General features: G+C 46.0%; 1 protein-coding gene across 1 annotated transcript in view; it reads left to right on the top strand.

Moving 5' to 3' along the window:
* Nucleotides 1-13412, top strand: part of Srebf2 (sterol regulatory element binding transcription factor 2) — a 61890-nt gene that overhangs the window by 24532 nt on the left and 23946 nt on the right. Inside the window, exons 2-10 of the mRNA XM_038341561.1 lie at nucleotides 193-627; nucleotides 1581-1762; nucleotides 3522-3668; nucleotides 5599-5820; nucleotides 6089-6203; nucleotides 6357-6538; nucleotides 8995-9187; nucleotides 9693-9874; nucleotides 12324-12600. Of these exons, the coding sequence (XP_038197489.1) occupies nucleotides 193-627; nucleotides 1581-1762; nucleotides 3522-3668; nucleotides 5599-5820; nucleotides 6089-6203; nucleotides 6357-6538; nucleotides 8995-9187; nucleotides 9693-9874; nucleotides 12324-12600 (1935 nt within the window). The remainder of the gene's footprint in view (nucleotides 1-192; nucleotides 628-1580; nucleotides 1763-3521; nucleotides 3669-5598; nucleotides 5821-6088; nucleotides 6204-6356; nucleotides 6539-8994; nucleotides 9188-9692; nucleotides 9875-12323; nucleotides 12601-13412) is intronic.

Here is a 13412-nt window from a genome sequence, read left to right on the forward strand (position 1 = left end):
TTCACAGAGATCGGCCTGCCTCTGCCTCTTGAGTGTTGGGATTAAAGGCATGTGCCACCACTGCCCAACAGGGGGATTGTTTTGATTACCAGACCACCCAAGTCTACTTAGCAAGACCCTGTCCCAAAAGACAAACCTAAAAAGTACATATTTTTGGGTAGCGATAAAATTACTCCTTTCCTTTGTTCACAGAAATGCTACAGTTCGTCAGCAATCAAGTGGGAGAGTTCCCTGATTTGTTTTCAGAGCAGCTATGTAGCTCCTTCCCTGGAGGTGGTAGCAGTGGCAGCAGTGGAACCGGCAGCAACAGTGGCAGCAACAGCAATGGCAGAGGCAACGGTGGTGGAACCACAGATCCTGCAATACAGCGGGCGTTCAGCCAGGTCCCGTTACCTACCTTCTCCCCCTCAGCTGCTTCCCCTCAGGCTCCAGCCCTACAGGTCAAAGTCTCTCCTACCCCACCAAGGGCAACCCCTGTTCTCCAGCCCAGACCCCAGCCCCAGCCCCAGCCTTCAGCTCCGCTTCAGCAGCAGACGGTAATGATCACACCAACATTCAGCACTGCTCCGCAGACGAGGATCATCCAGCAGCCTCTGATATACCAGAATGCAGCAACCAGCTTTCAAGGTGACTCAGGGGTCAGACAGAGTCATCAGTTGGTTCCACAGCCCCTGTGCCAGTGTGTAGACACTGCAGATCTACCATCTGAGAGTGATAGAGTATTTCAGTGTGGTCTATCTGGACAAGTTTCTGATCATAGGCAGAATGGTACAGGAACATGTCTCCTTCCTCAAAGACCTTATGTCCGTTTAGACCCACTTCAGAGTCCAGCAAACATGGTTGATGCAGGCTTGTCCTGATAACTAGAGGTGGAGTCCTGAATAAAATTAGGTCTGAAACATACATAGTTAGCCATCAGATCTGGGCATCCACGGATGAGATCTGTTCCCTCAGCAAATAATTCCTAAACAAGCACTGTGGAGACAAATAACATTTTTCAAATAGGTGCTGCTTCTCTGAATAGCAGCCCTCACGGCGGGCTCTCAGTATATGTTGAGCAAGTGAGTGACTGAAGCACTTGTTCTTTCTGGGATGTGCTATCTCCAGTGACAGTGGGGAGCGCTGGGTGGGCTCAGGATTCTCTCAGTTTGAAGACACACGTAGTTTTCTGGTGGGTTTGAGACTTTGGAGGAGACAGTATAGCAGAAATCAGAGACTATAATCCCAAAGCAGATTTCCCATTTAGAAAGGATAGGAGGCAATGAGACTCCGGGGGGTTGTTGGTTCTCAACGTCTATTAACTCCATTGCGAGTGCAGCCATTTGCCAAGTAGCTTCCCTTACTTTCACTCCGGCACCCAGAGTAATAAAACAATTTGTACTCATTCTATCAGAAATTGATGCAGCCCTCATGGGATGTTCCTATTCTCTAAACCAGCTTGTAAATGGCTGTGCACATCTTCTTCAGCAGCAGGTGGGGAGTTGAAGTCATGATGAGACACTCCATCCTCAAGTTATGCTGCAGCTACAGAGACACGGTGCATTTCTTATCCATGTAACTTTTTCTTCTCTTCCCCAAAGTCCTGCAGCCTCAAGTCCAAAGCCTGGTGACATCCCCGCAGGTACAGCCAGTCACGATCCAGCAGCAGGTGCAGACTGTACAGGCCCAGCGGGTGTTGACACAGACAGCCAATGGCACACTGCAGACCCTTGCCCCAGCCACAGTGCAGACAGTTGCTGCACCTCAGGTGCAGCAGGTCCCGGTAGGTAGCTTGGAAAGGATTCAAGGAGGAACTGGGGGCGACTGAGCTATTCTTTGGTAGGAACTCTGGCATGCTAAGAAGGGTCATCAAGAGTGTATACACAACAGCTGGGAGGGCTAATAAGGGAACCTGGACAGGATATACTTGGGAGTGTAGCAGAGACCAGAGTGAGCCCCACCTGTAGATACCCTTTGGCATCCTTGGGGAAGGCGGTGATAGTGACTGTATGGTGTTTACACATATGATGGGTCTAAACTGGAAGGAGGGCTCATGAAGTGGCTCAGTGGATGCAGGCACCTGTTACCAAGCCTGAAAACCTGAGTTCAGTCCCCAGGACCTACATAGTGGAAGGAAGAACCAACTCTTACAAGCTTCCCCAACTTCTGCACCTGAGTTGTGACCCCCCGACCCTCTATATACCTGTTAAACTAGTATCTCTCAGATAACTTTCTTTCATTTGTTTTCCCTATTCTGCAGTGGATACTAAGTGTGTATGTGGTGGGGCAGCAAATGTGTATTATTTTTGTAATTAAAAAAAGTATGTTTTAGGGGCCTATGGAGATGACTTAGGAGGTAAGATTGCTTGCTCTTGTAAACATTAGGACCTGTTTGACTTTTGTTTGTGTATTTGATTTGAGACACGTTCTCTCTGTGTAGCTCTGGCTGTCCTGGAACTCACTCTGTAGACCAGGCTGGCCTCAAACTCATAGAGATCCACCTGCCTCCATCTCCCAAGTGCTGGGATTAAAGGCAGTGCCACTACCACCACAGCCACATCCATCAAGTACTGTGTTTGAATTCTCAGTACACAAGCATGGCTGCTTCTGCCTGTAAACCAAGCTTTGGGAAGGGGTTTGAGATAGGCTATCCTGAGCCCACTGAAAGGGTGATAGCCAAAATGGAAGCTTCTAATTAACTAAGAACCTGCAAGACAGTAAGACAGAGAGAGCTGATGTCCTGGTGTGCCCCGCGTGTACGCTTAGATAGATGTGTGTATCTGCACATACATGTGCATTCACTTCACACATACAAAACCAGGCTATACGCAATACAGTATCTGAGCTGTTCTCTTACAAATGAGTCTTTTTATTACGTTTTAAAATATTTATGAATATGTGCACACATGTGGAGGTGAGAGGACAGTTTACAGGAGTTGGTTTTTTGATGGCATACAAAAGAGTTCCACAATAGTCCTCTGCGTGTGCTGGGACCTGGAACTGAATTCAACAACCCAGAAGCCTGCACACATGCTTTTCTTCTGTATTTATAGTATGTGAGACCATGCCCAAAGTGGGTGGGTCTTTTAAAGGCTATTGGCTGAAGGAGTTCCACAGCAGTTCTCTCGTCCCACCTCGTGAGTTCTGGGGGTCAGAGTCAGGTCATCAAGCTTTGGTGACAGGCACCTTTACCATGGAGCCATCCCGCTGACCACAAATTAATTTATTGTAAAAACCTAGGTTTTTATCACTTTTAGTTCTTGCCCATGTGCCTGGCTATCCTGGTTCTCTCAGCTGTACGTCCTTGTTCTGTTCAGGCTAGCAAGTCTGAAGCCTTTAACTCTTCAGCTGTCCCATCAACAGGGGATGCAGGCTGCACAGAATAGCCAACTTTGGGAATTGTCTGTAGGGGATTTCCTTTTTTGTTTGTTTTCAATTCTGTGAAAATGTTTTCTTACTCTTTTCTGATGAGTCTGTGTAACAAGAGCCAAATTTAAAAAAAAAAATACGAAAAATAATGCTACTTTTTGTCCTCCTCCTAGGTCCTTGTTCAGCCTCAGATCATTAAGACAGATTCACTTGTTTTGACCACACTGAAAACAGATGGCAGCCCTGTTATGGCTGCAGTCCAGAACCCAGCCCTCACTGCCCTCACCACCCCCCTCCAGACGGCTGCCCTTCAAGTACCAGTAAGAGTTGCATTCGCCTTCTACTGCTTATCAGAGTTTTTTAAACCTGCTAAGTAGACATTGGGAGCTTCTATAGAATATGTCAGATTGTAAATATCACTCCACTTTTAGTTTTGCTTTTTCCCTTGAAGAAATATTTCCAGAGTGTGTTATTAATCTTGGGAACTTGCAAGGGGGTGGAAAAGACCACCAGGTGAACCCTGCAGCTGGGCAACAGCTCCACATAGAGCCATCATCTCCTAGGTACTATTGTTGCCATGGAGGTTTGACTTCTGCGGTCACCAGACAGGGAGAGGTGTCAAGACAAGGAAAGCACCATCCTTCAGTTCTGGGATCCCAGCCACTTTGAGTAAAAGATGATGTAAGTTTTGGAAGCACTAGTTCTATTCATAAAAACCAAAATCTAGGGCTGGAGATGTATAGCCAGTTGATAGAATATTTGCCTAGCATGCATGAGACTCTGGGTTCAAACCCCAGCAACACATAAACAGGGTATGGTGTCACATGACTTCACATGATTCTCCAGCACTGGGGAGGCAGAGGTTGGAGGATCAGAATTTCAATGTCATTCTCAACTACATGGCAACCTTGGGGCTAGCCTGAGCTATGTGAGATTTTTATCTCAGAAGAAAAACTGCAGAGAACTGGAAACATCCAGTGTCCATTCCTAGAATAATAAAGAACACACAATACACCCGTAAAATGAAACTGTTGCCAACAATAAGAAAGGGGAGTATTGATGCATAAGGCAATCTGGCTAATCCTCAGAATGATAGCAGAAGAAGCCTGTCTCAGAAATCCACACTGGTGATTCCATTAGTAAGAAGCTCAAGAGAGGAAACATGGCTATGGTGATTGTCACAGAAGGGCTATAGGGCAGGACAAAGGGAACATTCATTTCTAAAGGATGAGAGGGAACATACTAATGTGAAGGTTTTTGTCTTGACTTGGGTACTGCATGTTGTATTCATGTAAAACTTCATCAAACTTCTAAAAATGATATTTGTTATGTATAAATTATTTTTTGTTTTGTTTATTTTTATGTAGGATCTCTCAGTATAGCCCTCAGGTTGGCCTCAAACTCAAAAATCTTCCTGCCTAAGCTTCTGAGGGCTGGAGTTATAGGCGTTTGCCTCCTTGCCTAGCCTACTTTTTAGATAGAGTGTCACTGAGTAGCCCTGGATGGTTTGGAATATGCATCTCCTCCCAAGTGCAGGGATTAAAGGTGTGAGCAGTTACAACCAGCCCAGTGAATTATTTTTAATTTTAATAAAGTAGAGCATGGTTTTGTCTCTTTACTGACCATTTGGATTTGAAGCCATTTATCGAAGAATTAGGGCAAAAATTAGTAAACATGGGAACAGGGAAACGGGAAAAGTAGAAATGAGGGATAGGAGCTTCTGTGGTTGATCTGATTAGTTAAGAAGACAGCTCTGAATGGAAGTGTGAGTTTTTACCTTTGTAATCTCTGATGGCCAAACAGTAGAAAAAAGTATGGGAGTTTAGTTGTCATTGAGAAGAGATGTGTCACATACTCAGAGAAAGTGTTCTCTTGGTCCAGTTAATGTAGTTCAATGAAGTTCATACGTGTCTATTCAGAGGTGGTTGACAGTTTGACAGCAAAACCATAGGTTTTTTTTCTGTCACCCCCTAGATCAGAAGTTAAATCTGAACTGATCTTTGGGTGGTACAGCTTACTGACAGTGACTCTGAGGGCAAGAGAGGAGCCAAGGAACTCTTGATGAAGTCTTAAAGTTTTTAGGGACCTATCCTCCTTAGCCCAGGAGGTATCAGACTATACAGAGTATTTCTAGCTGGCACCCTATATGCAGGAGCACTCCCAGCTGATACCCCATATGGAGGAATAAGCAACTTTTTGATATGAGGTTACTTTATTTAAACTAACAGGATAACTCTGCCCTTGTTCTAGACCCTGGTGGGCAGCAATGGGACCATTCTGACCACAATGCCTGTAATGATGGGACAAGAAAAAGTTCCTATTAAGCAAGTACCTGGGGGTGTAAAGCAGCTAGAACCCCCCAAAGAAGGAGAGAGGCGGACAACACATAATATCATTGAAAAGCGCTATCGATCCTCTATCAACGACAAAATCATAGAGCTGAAGGACTTGGTCATGGGAACAGATGCCAAGGTAAGTGCCAAGAAGAAGGTAGATTCATGCCACAGTGTTGCCTATGTTTTTGTCATGGGAGTTAGGGAAGATGCAGGCTTAAGATGAATGGACACCAGAGTGAGTTAGAAAGAAAAAAAGTTTCAGAGTTAGGGTGAGTTGTGTCCCAGTTAGCCACATTTGAGCCAGCATTTGACACCCCCAGCTGTGCTCTCACTTGTGAACTCTGGCTCTGCTCTCCGGTTCCAGCATGCACTGCTGTAGCTGTATTTCCTCTCTTCCTTCCCAGATGCACAAGTCTGGCGTTCTGAGGAAGGCCATTGATTACATCAAATATTTGCAGCAGGTCAATCACAAGCTACGTCAGGAGAACATGGTGCTGAAATTGGCAAATCAGAAAAACAGTAAGTCTGCCTGTTGGGAAAGGCCTATCAAACCTCACAGTTGTTTGGAGAAGTCCTGTGATGGGCATAACAGAGGACCGAGATGTGTATGAGGCCCCACCCATGCGGGATTTTGTAGAAATGAATCGTTTTCTACGGGGGTTTTCCTTGCAGAGCTCCTGAAAGGCATTGACTTAGGCAGTCTGGTGGACAGTGATGCGGACTTGAAGATTGATGACTTTAATCAGAATGTCCTTCTGATGTCTCCCCCGGCCTCTGACTCTGGGTCCCAGGCAGGCTTCTCCCCTTATTCCATTGACTCTGAGCCAGGAAGTCCTCTGCTGGATGATGCAAAGGTATGAGTACCCTCAAAATTCCTCACTTTACCTGAGGCTACAGTGGCCGCAGAGAGGTGACTGGATCAGTGGAGAGGACTAGGAATTCTGTGATATTAGCTACATCTAAAGGGACAAAAACTGCCTAGTGTTGCCGCGAATGCCTATAATCCCAGCACAAGGGAGGCTGAGGCAGGAAGATCTTGAGACGGCAGCAAGACCATCTCAAAAACAAAAAAATTCCAAAAAGGAACACGCTGCCTCTAGATGACACAGACACTCAGATTTAACAGGTCTTACAGAAAGCCCCGACAGAGAGGAATGAGTCCAGATCTTGAATGAGCAGCTGTCAGGCGATGGGCTCTGGGAGTTGCTGGATGTGCTCCATTACTTCCTCTGCCCATAATGGGCCTGGCAAGACCACTTTCTGAGGCTGCTCTGCTAGTTTAGAGCAAGGCTGCCTCTGGCTGCTCTTCCCAGAACAACTACAATTTGCAATCTAACAGATAACATTCTGCCAACCCAGGGCTCTTAAATGGTCCCTGAGCAATGAAAAGCCCATGGCAATTGAAGTTTGTTGAATTAGTTAGAAAAGGCCCTAAGCTTAATGACTGTCTTCGGACCTTGAGAGACTTGATCCTACACGGCATCTTGACATTGGCATTCCTAACTCCAAAAGCATGTAGTTCCGTTTGCTGAAAATCACCATGCTGCTCTGACCGGCCTGGAAGTGGCTATGAAAAAAACTAGGACGGCCTTGCCCCGGTCTTCCTGTCCCCTACCGAGTGCTGCAAGCACAGCGTTGCCAGTGCCTTCAGTAGGAGCTGCCACGGGGCCATATCCAGGACTTCCTGCATGCTAAATAAGCATTCTGTTTTCTTTCTTTTTTTTAAGATTTGATCTCACTATGCAGTCCTAGCTGGTTGCCTGGAACTCTCTAGGTTCTCGATCAGGCTGACCCAGCATTCTTTGGAAACATTGTTGTAAATATGAGTCCGTTCGGCAAAAGTAGTCCATATAACATAAAATTTGAATGCGTGTGTCAGGACTAGGGAAAAATCTTGGCTCCAGTCCCCTTCCTCACCCCTTGTTAGTTCCCTAGGGCCTGTGCTTCCAGTTCCGTCTGTAAAATCAAAGAGACACCAAAAGCACAATTCAGTTTTTGTTTTTTCAAGACAGGATTTCTCTGTAGCTTTGGAGTCTGTCCTAGAACTTGCTCTACAGACCAGGCTGGCCTCCAACTCACAGAGATCTGCCTGCCTCTGTCTCCCGAGTGCTGAGATGAAAGGTGTGTGCCACTACCACCTGGCTACATTCTAGTTTTAATAAGCAAACTCAACTTCAGCATTCTCTCCTTTTCTGTGTTCTCCCTCGCCACCAAGGTAAGACAAGCTCCTCAGCTCTGCCACCACTGCTGTCCCTATTGTGAGGAACTAAAACCTTTGAATCCATGAACAAAAGCAAACCTCCCCCTAAAAAAGTTACACTCTTTACTGTAAAGCATGATTTCCATCATTATTGAGGTGTGGTGTGAACACAATGAAATAGTGCTAGGCATACAACATTGAGCACCTGAGATACAGAACCTGTGTTAAAAACCCCAGATATAGTGGGCCAAATTTGTAATACTCTCTCCAAGACTCTTAGTTTGTTTTTTAGCCACAACATTGTTGCTCATGTACTCTGCACAGTGGCAAAAATAACAAGAGACCCTATTTCAAAAACAAAAAATAACAAAGACCCTGTCCTCTCTGTAGTCATAGGAGTGCTCCTTGATCTTCACGTCTTCAACCCCAGTATGCTCTCTGTTGTAGAGATCCATTTTGTAAGAAAGTTGACCTGGCACTCGGGAGGCAGTGACAGGCAAGTCTGTGAGTTGAAGGCTCATCCTGGTCTATATAGAGTTCTGGGCCAGCCAGCGATATACATTGTGAGACCCTGTACTCTTTACTTTTGTTCTATGGGATATACTCAGTCAATAAAAAGATTTCAATGTTTGAGTAATAGTTTGAATTGTGGACTTCTTAGTTTCCCTCTGGCTTTTTTCCTCTCTGACTTAATGATTTTGAATTTAAAACCCACAGTCTGTTTCTTGGTGTATGGATAAAAATAGTGTTTTAGGTACTTTTCTCTTGATGTGACAAAACACCATGACCAAGGTGACTTATTTAAAGAGAGGGTTAGAGTCTATGATGGCAGAGCAGAGAAAGGCATGGTGGCAGGAACAGCTGAGAGCTCACACCCTGATCTATAAGCAGAAGGCAGAGAGAGCACACTGGGTATGGTGTGAGCGTTATGAAATCTCAAACCCACTCCAAGTGGTGACATACTTCTCCAGTAAGACTTTTCCTCATACTCCTCCCCTAAGCCACAAACTGGGAACCAGATATCAAATGTCTGTGACTTCTGGGGGGCCCCACAAAGTGCTGCATGAACACAGATGGTAATCATGGTAACCCTGTGTTGGTGTTTTGAAGGTCAAGGATGAACCAGACTCTCCTCCTGTGGCACTGGGCATGGTGGACCGATCTCGAATTCTGCTGTGTGTTCTCACCTTCTTGGGCCTCTCCTTTAACCCCTTGACTTCCTTGCTTCAGTGGGGAGGAGCCCACGATGCTGAGCAGCACCCATACTCAGGCTCTGGCCGCAGTGTACTGTCATTGGAGTCAGGTAGGTGGGTTCCCTGATGCTGCCTGGGTTAGGCGGACTGCTTTGGCAAAAGGACCCTGTGTAAAACTGCATGGTGTATTCACCTAATCAAAATGGGGTTGGGCCTCCCACCTGCTTGTTTCCAGCAGGGGCTGGCCTAAGTTAAGCATAGTAAGTCAAGCTTTAGTTTAGTTGGGACAAGCAAAGCAAACCCAGAACCTGCTTTGTTACAGTTACTGTGGAGAGGGATTGGGAGAGATGGGGGAAGTGCCTGTTTGAGGGACTATGTGGCATTATGTCAGGTGTGAGTTTGATGTCCTAATGTCCTTAAACTGAGGTTTGTGTGGCACTCAGTTCCATGGTGCCAGGGGATATAAAGATTTCTCTTTAGACTGTACAGTTGTCTACTATTTCTTCTGAAAATGATGCAGAAGGCTCTTTGACCTCACACTTCTGGAGACTGTCAGGAGCCTTGCTGTTTCACAAGGGGCCGCCTGGTAGTCTCAGCTGAGCTGCCCCTCTTTAGGTTCTGGGGGCTGGTTTGACTGGATGATGCCGACTCTCCTCCTGTGGCTGGTAAATGGTGTGATTGTCTTGAGCGTCTTTGTGAAGCTGTTGGTCCACGGGGAGCCAGTGATCCGCCCACACTCACGCTCCTCAGTCACCTTCTGGAGACACCGGAAGCAGGCGGATCTAGACCTTGCCAAAGTGAGTTCTGTCATCCACCTTTCTTCACCTTCCTCTATGCTGAAACAAGAACTCAGTTGTATGAAGTCTGGTGGCTGGTGCTGGGGTGACCTGTAACAGGCCCAAGGCAGTGGTGGATGGTGCACCTGTGCATAGGTCATGCTGTGGACACTAGATGAGCTTTGTCCTTGGTATGGCATACTATGCTGTGAGTATAGGTGGTGCTGTCCTCACTAAGGACAGGCAAGCAGGCATGGCAGGACCTTTCAAGCTGATAGTGCCATGAGTAACCAAGTACCTAACAGAAGCAATTTAAGGGAGAAGTGTGTTTGAGCTCATAGTTTCAGTCCTTCCTGGGGAAGGCTGGTGGTCACGGGGCAGGGGCTTGTGGTATGGTATCCTGACATCTTGGCAGATGAGGAAGCAGAGAGCTCATCAGTCATCAGGAACTATAAATGGAGATCACTTGCAAGATCTGCCACTAGCACCCCGCTTCTGTCAGCCAGGCCTTAGTCCTGAAGGCTCCACAACCTTCTAAAGCATTACTACCAGCTGGGGACCAAGTGCTAAACCACATGAGCCTTTGGGGGGAGGGGAACATTCACATTCAACTCTTGACAAGTAGACAGAGGATATGTGTGTCAAAAGTGGAGGATCTATCAAAGAGAGATGGCAGTGAAGGCTGGAGGTGTAGTGGTCCACCTTTGCCGAGTTCTAACTTTGACTTGTAACTGAGTTCAGTCTTTTTTTTTTTTTTATTAGACTTATTTTTATTTATGTGTGTGTGGGTGTGTATGAAGGTATACAGGAATGCACACGAGTACAGGTGCCCAAGAGCCAGAGAAGGACGTCAGAATCCCTAGAGCTGGAGTTTTAGGTTGCTGTAAGACTCCTGGCGTGGATGCTGGGAGCCAGACTCTGGTCCTCTGGAAGAGCATCAAGCGCTCTTAACTGTGTGCAGTCTCTCCAGTTCACTGATGAATCAGGGCTCAGGGAAGATTTTTGAGCAGGAAAATTAGCTGATGGTTTTTATTTGGAGTCAGTATAAGGAGAAGTTATGGGGAGGAGTCTGTGGCATCTTATGACTCTGAAGGAGTTAAACTTACATATTTTGGGAGTCATATGACAGAGAACAGTCCTGAACCACAGTAAGCCAGTGTTTACTCTCCCTTTGACAGGCTGTCACACCTCAATTGTAGTCCATTAGAGTCTTCCCTCAGCCCTGGGTCCTAAAACACAGATGTGATGCTGGGGGTGTTCACAGGACTGTCATTGAGGCAGATGTAAGGGTATTTCATCATGCCATTCTGGTGACTGTATTAAGGATAGATCGGGGAAAGGAAACATGAACGGTACAGAAACAATTTAGGAGGTTCTTAGAATAGGCGCAATAAGAGATAAAAACCTGTAATTTAACACTTCAGAAAGGTAGACGTGAATAAGTATTTTGAGATATAAAGTAAGTAATAACTGTAACCTCAAAGGTGGAAGAAGCTGGAAGTCACTAAGGGCTCTTTTGAGGTTATTTGGAAAGACTCAGATGCCCTTGTATTTGAGCAGTGACCAGGAGGCACGCTGCCGGGCCAGAACAAGTCAGCTTCCCTGAGTGGGAGGCTGCATTCTTGCTAGGGAAGGATTTTTAGGGAGAACTGGACTGATTGAGACAAAGGAGCAAAACCAAAGATATCCTGGAAAACAGTGAATCTTCTAGGGAAAGAGCTTCTCATAGCCATTGATAACCTCTCTTAGTCACCAGAATCAGCAAGGTGCCATAGACTCCTTTGGGGACCCTCAGCTTGGCAGAGATCCCAAATTGAGGTAGTTTAGCAATTTAGCTCTGAGTTGTCCTTAAAGCTGTGCTTTTTGGCCTTCTCCAGGCCACAGAATCATAGGCTACAATTCCAAAGCTGTGATTGAGCAACTCTGAGGTGGGGCTCAACAAATTTCCAGAACCTAAGCATGTAATTTATCTAAAATCTAGTTTCTACCTTCTTTATAAAAGCTGCTGTGGCAGCCGGGCAGTGGTGGTGCACGCCTTTGGTCCCCGCGCTCAGGAGGCAGAGGCAGGTGGATCTCTGTGTTCTAGACCAACCAGGTTTTCAGAGTAGGTTCCAGGACAGCCAGAGCTACACAAGAAACCCTGTCTCAAAAAAGAAAACAAAACAGTTGCTGTTTTGCCAACAAACAAGTTGCTGGAAACTGCCAACATTTGCTCAAAGACAACACAGTCCTATTTCATTTAGTAAAAAGGTCAGGGAGTTCATCAGAATTTGTCTGTGGGGATTCTTTGTTGGGGGTAAGGTTACAGGTGGTGGCTTTTTATGTTTTTGTAGCTTTCCAAAAATTTTCAGAGTTTCTTTAATGGAAACTGTGTTTTATTCTGATAACAAAGTTGGTAAAATAGAAGTGTCTGAAAACAAAAAGACCACAGCCAAGACCAATGACCATTATTCCACTTGCTGCTTGATAGGGTGATTTTGCGGCGGCTGCTGCCAATCTTAAAACCTGCTTATCAGTTTTGGGCCGGGCACTGCCTACCTCCCGCTTGGACTTGGCCTGCAGCCTCTCCTGGAATGTGATCCGGTACAGCCTGCAGAAGCTGCGCCTGGTACGCTGGATACTCAAAAAAGTCTTCCAGCGCTGGCGGGCTACCCCAGCCACTGCAGCTGGCTTTGAGGACGAAGCTAAAAGCAGTGCGAGAGATGCAGCCCTGGCCTATCACAGGCTGCACCAGCTGCATATCACAGGTAAGAACGGAATTGCTGCGTGGCCTGCTGCCCATTTGCACACCTCTCTTCCTTAGCTTGCTTTGCCAGAGTTCCACCTTGATGGAAGCCACTTTTACTTGGCTGTAATCCAGCCATCAGCCTGTGTTACACAATGCTATAGCTATAGTTTACCATTTCTGTCTCTCTTTTTTAATTTATTGATTTTATGTTTATAGATGTGCCATATGTGGGCAGTGCTTTGTGAGGCCAGAAGAGGCCGTCAGGTCCCCTGGAACTGGAGGTACATATGGTTGTGAGCTGCCATGTGGGTGCAGAGAATCCAACTCCAGTCCTCTAAGAACAGTCAGTGCTCTTAACCACCGAGCCCCCTCTCTAGCCCATTTTTTTGTTTACCATTTCTAAGACAGATATCATTCACAGTGACACTTCTAGATTCTTCAGCCTGGCCAGGAGGCCCACACCTAAGGGGGCTCAGGAGTTCAAGATTATCCTTGCCCAACTTGTGCTCCCTGAGATGCTGTCAATAAATAAATGAATGAATGAATAAATGAATAAATAAATGGTCAGCGAGGTGGCTCAGTTGATAAAGGTACTTGCCACCAAGCATAACATCCTGAATTCAATCCTATTGATTCCCATGACAGGAGAAAACTAACTCCCTCAAGTTGTGCTCTGACTTATACACACGTGCCCACACACATGCACACATAAAATAGCAATAAATGTTTTGAAAAATAAAAGTGCTGCTTAGGATGGCTTCCTGGCTTCCTGCTCAGGAGTTTGGTTGAGTTGTGGTACCACTGGCAGCTGAAGGGAACGAGGAAAGTTGT

The sequence above is a fragment of the Arvicola amphibius genome, chromosome 9, assembly GCF_903992535.2.
Source record: "Arvicola amphibius chromosome 9, mArvAmp1.2, whole genome shotgun sequence".
Lineage (NCBI taxonomy): Eukaryota > Metazoa > Chordata > Mammalia > Rodentia > Cricetidae > Arvicola > Arvicola amphibius.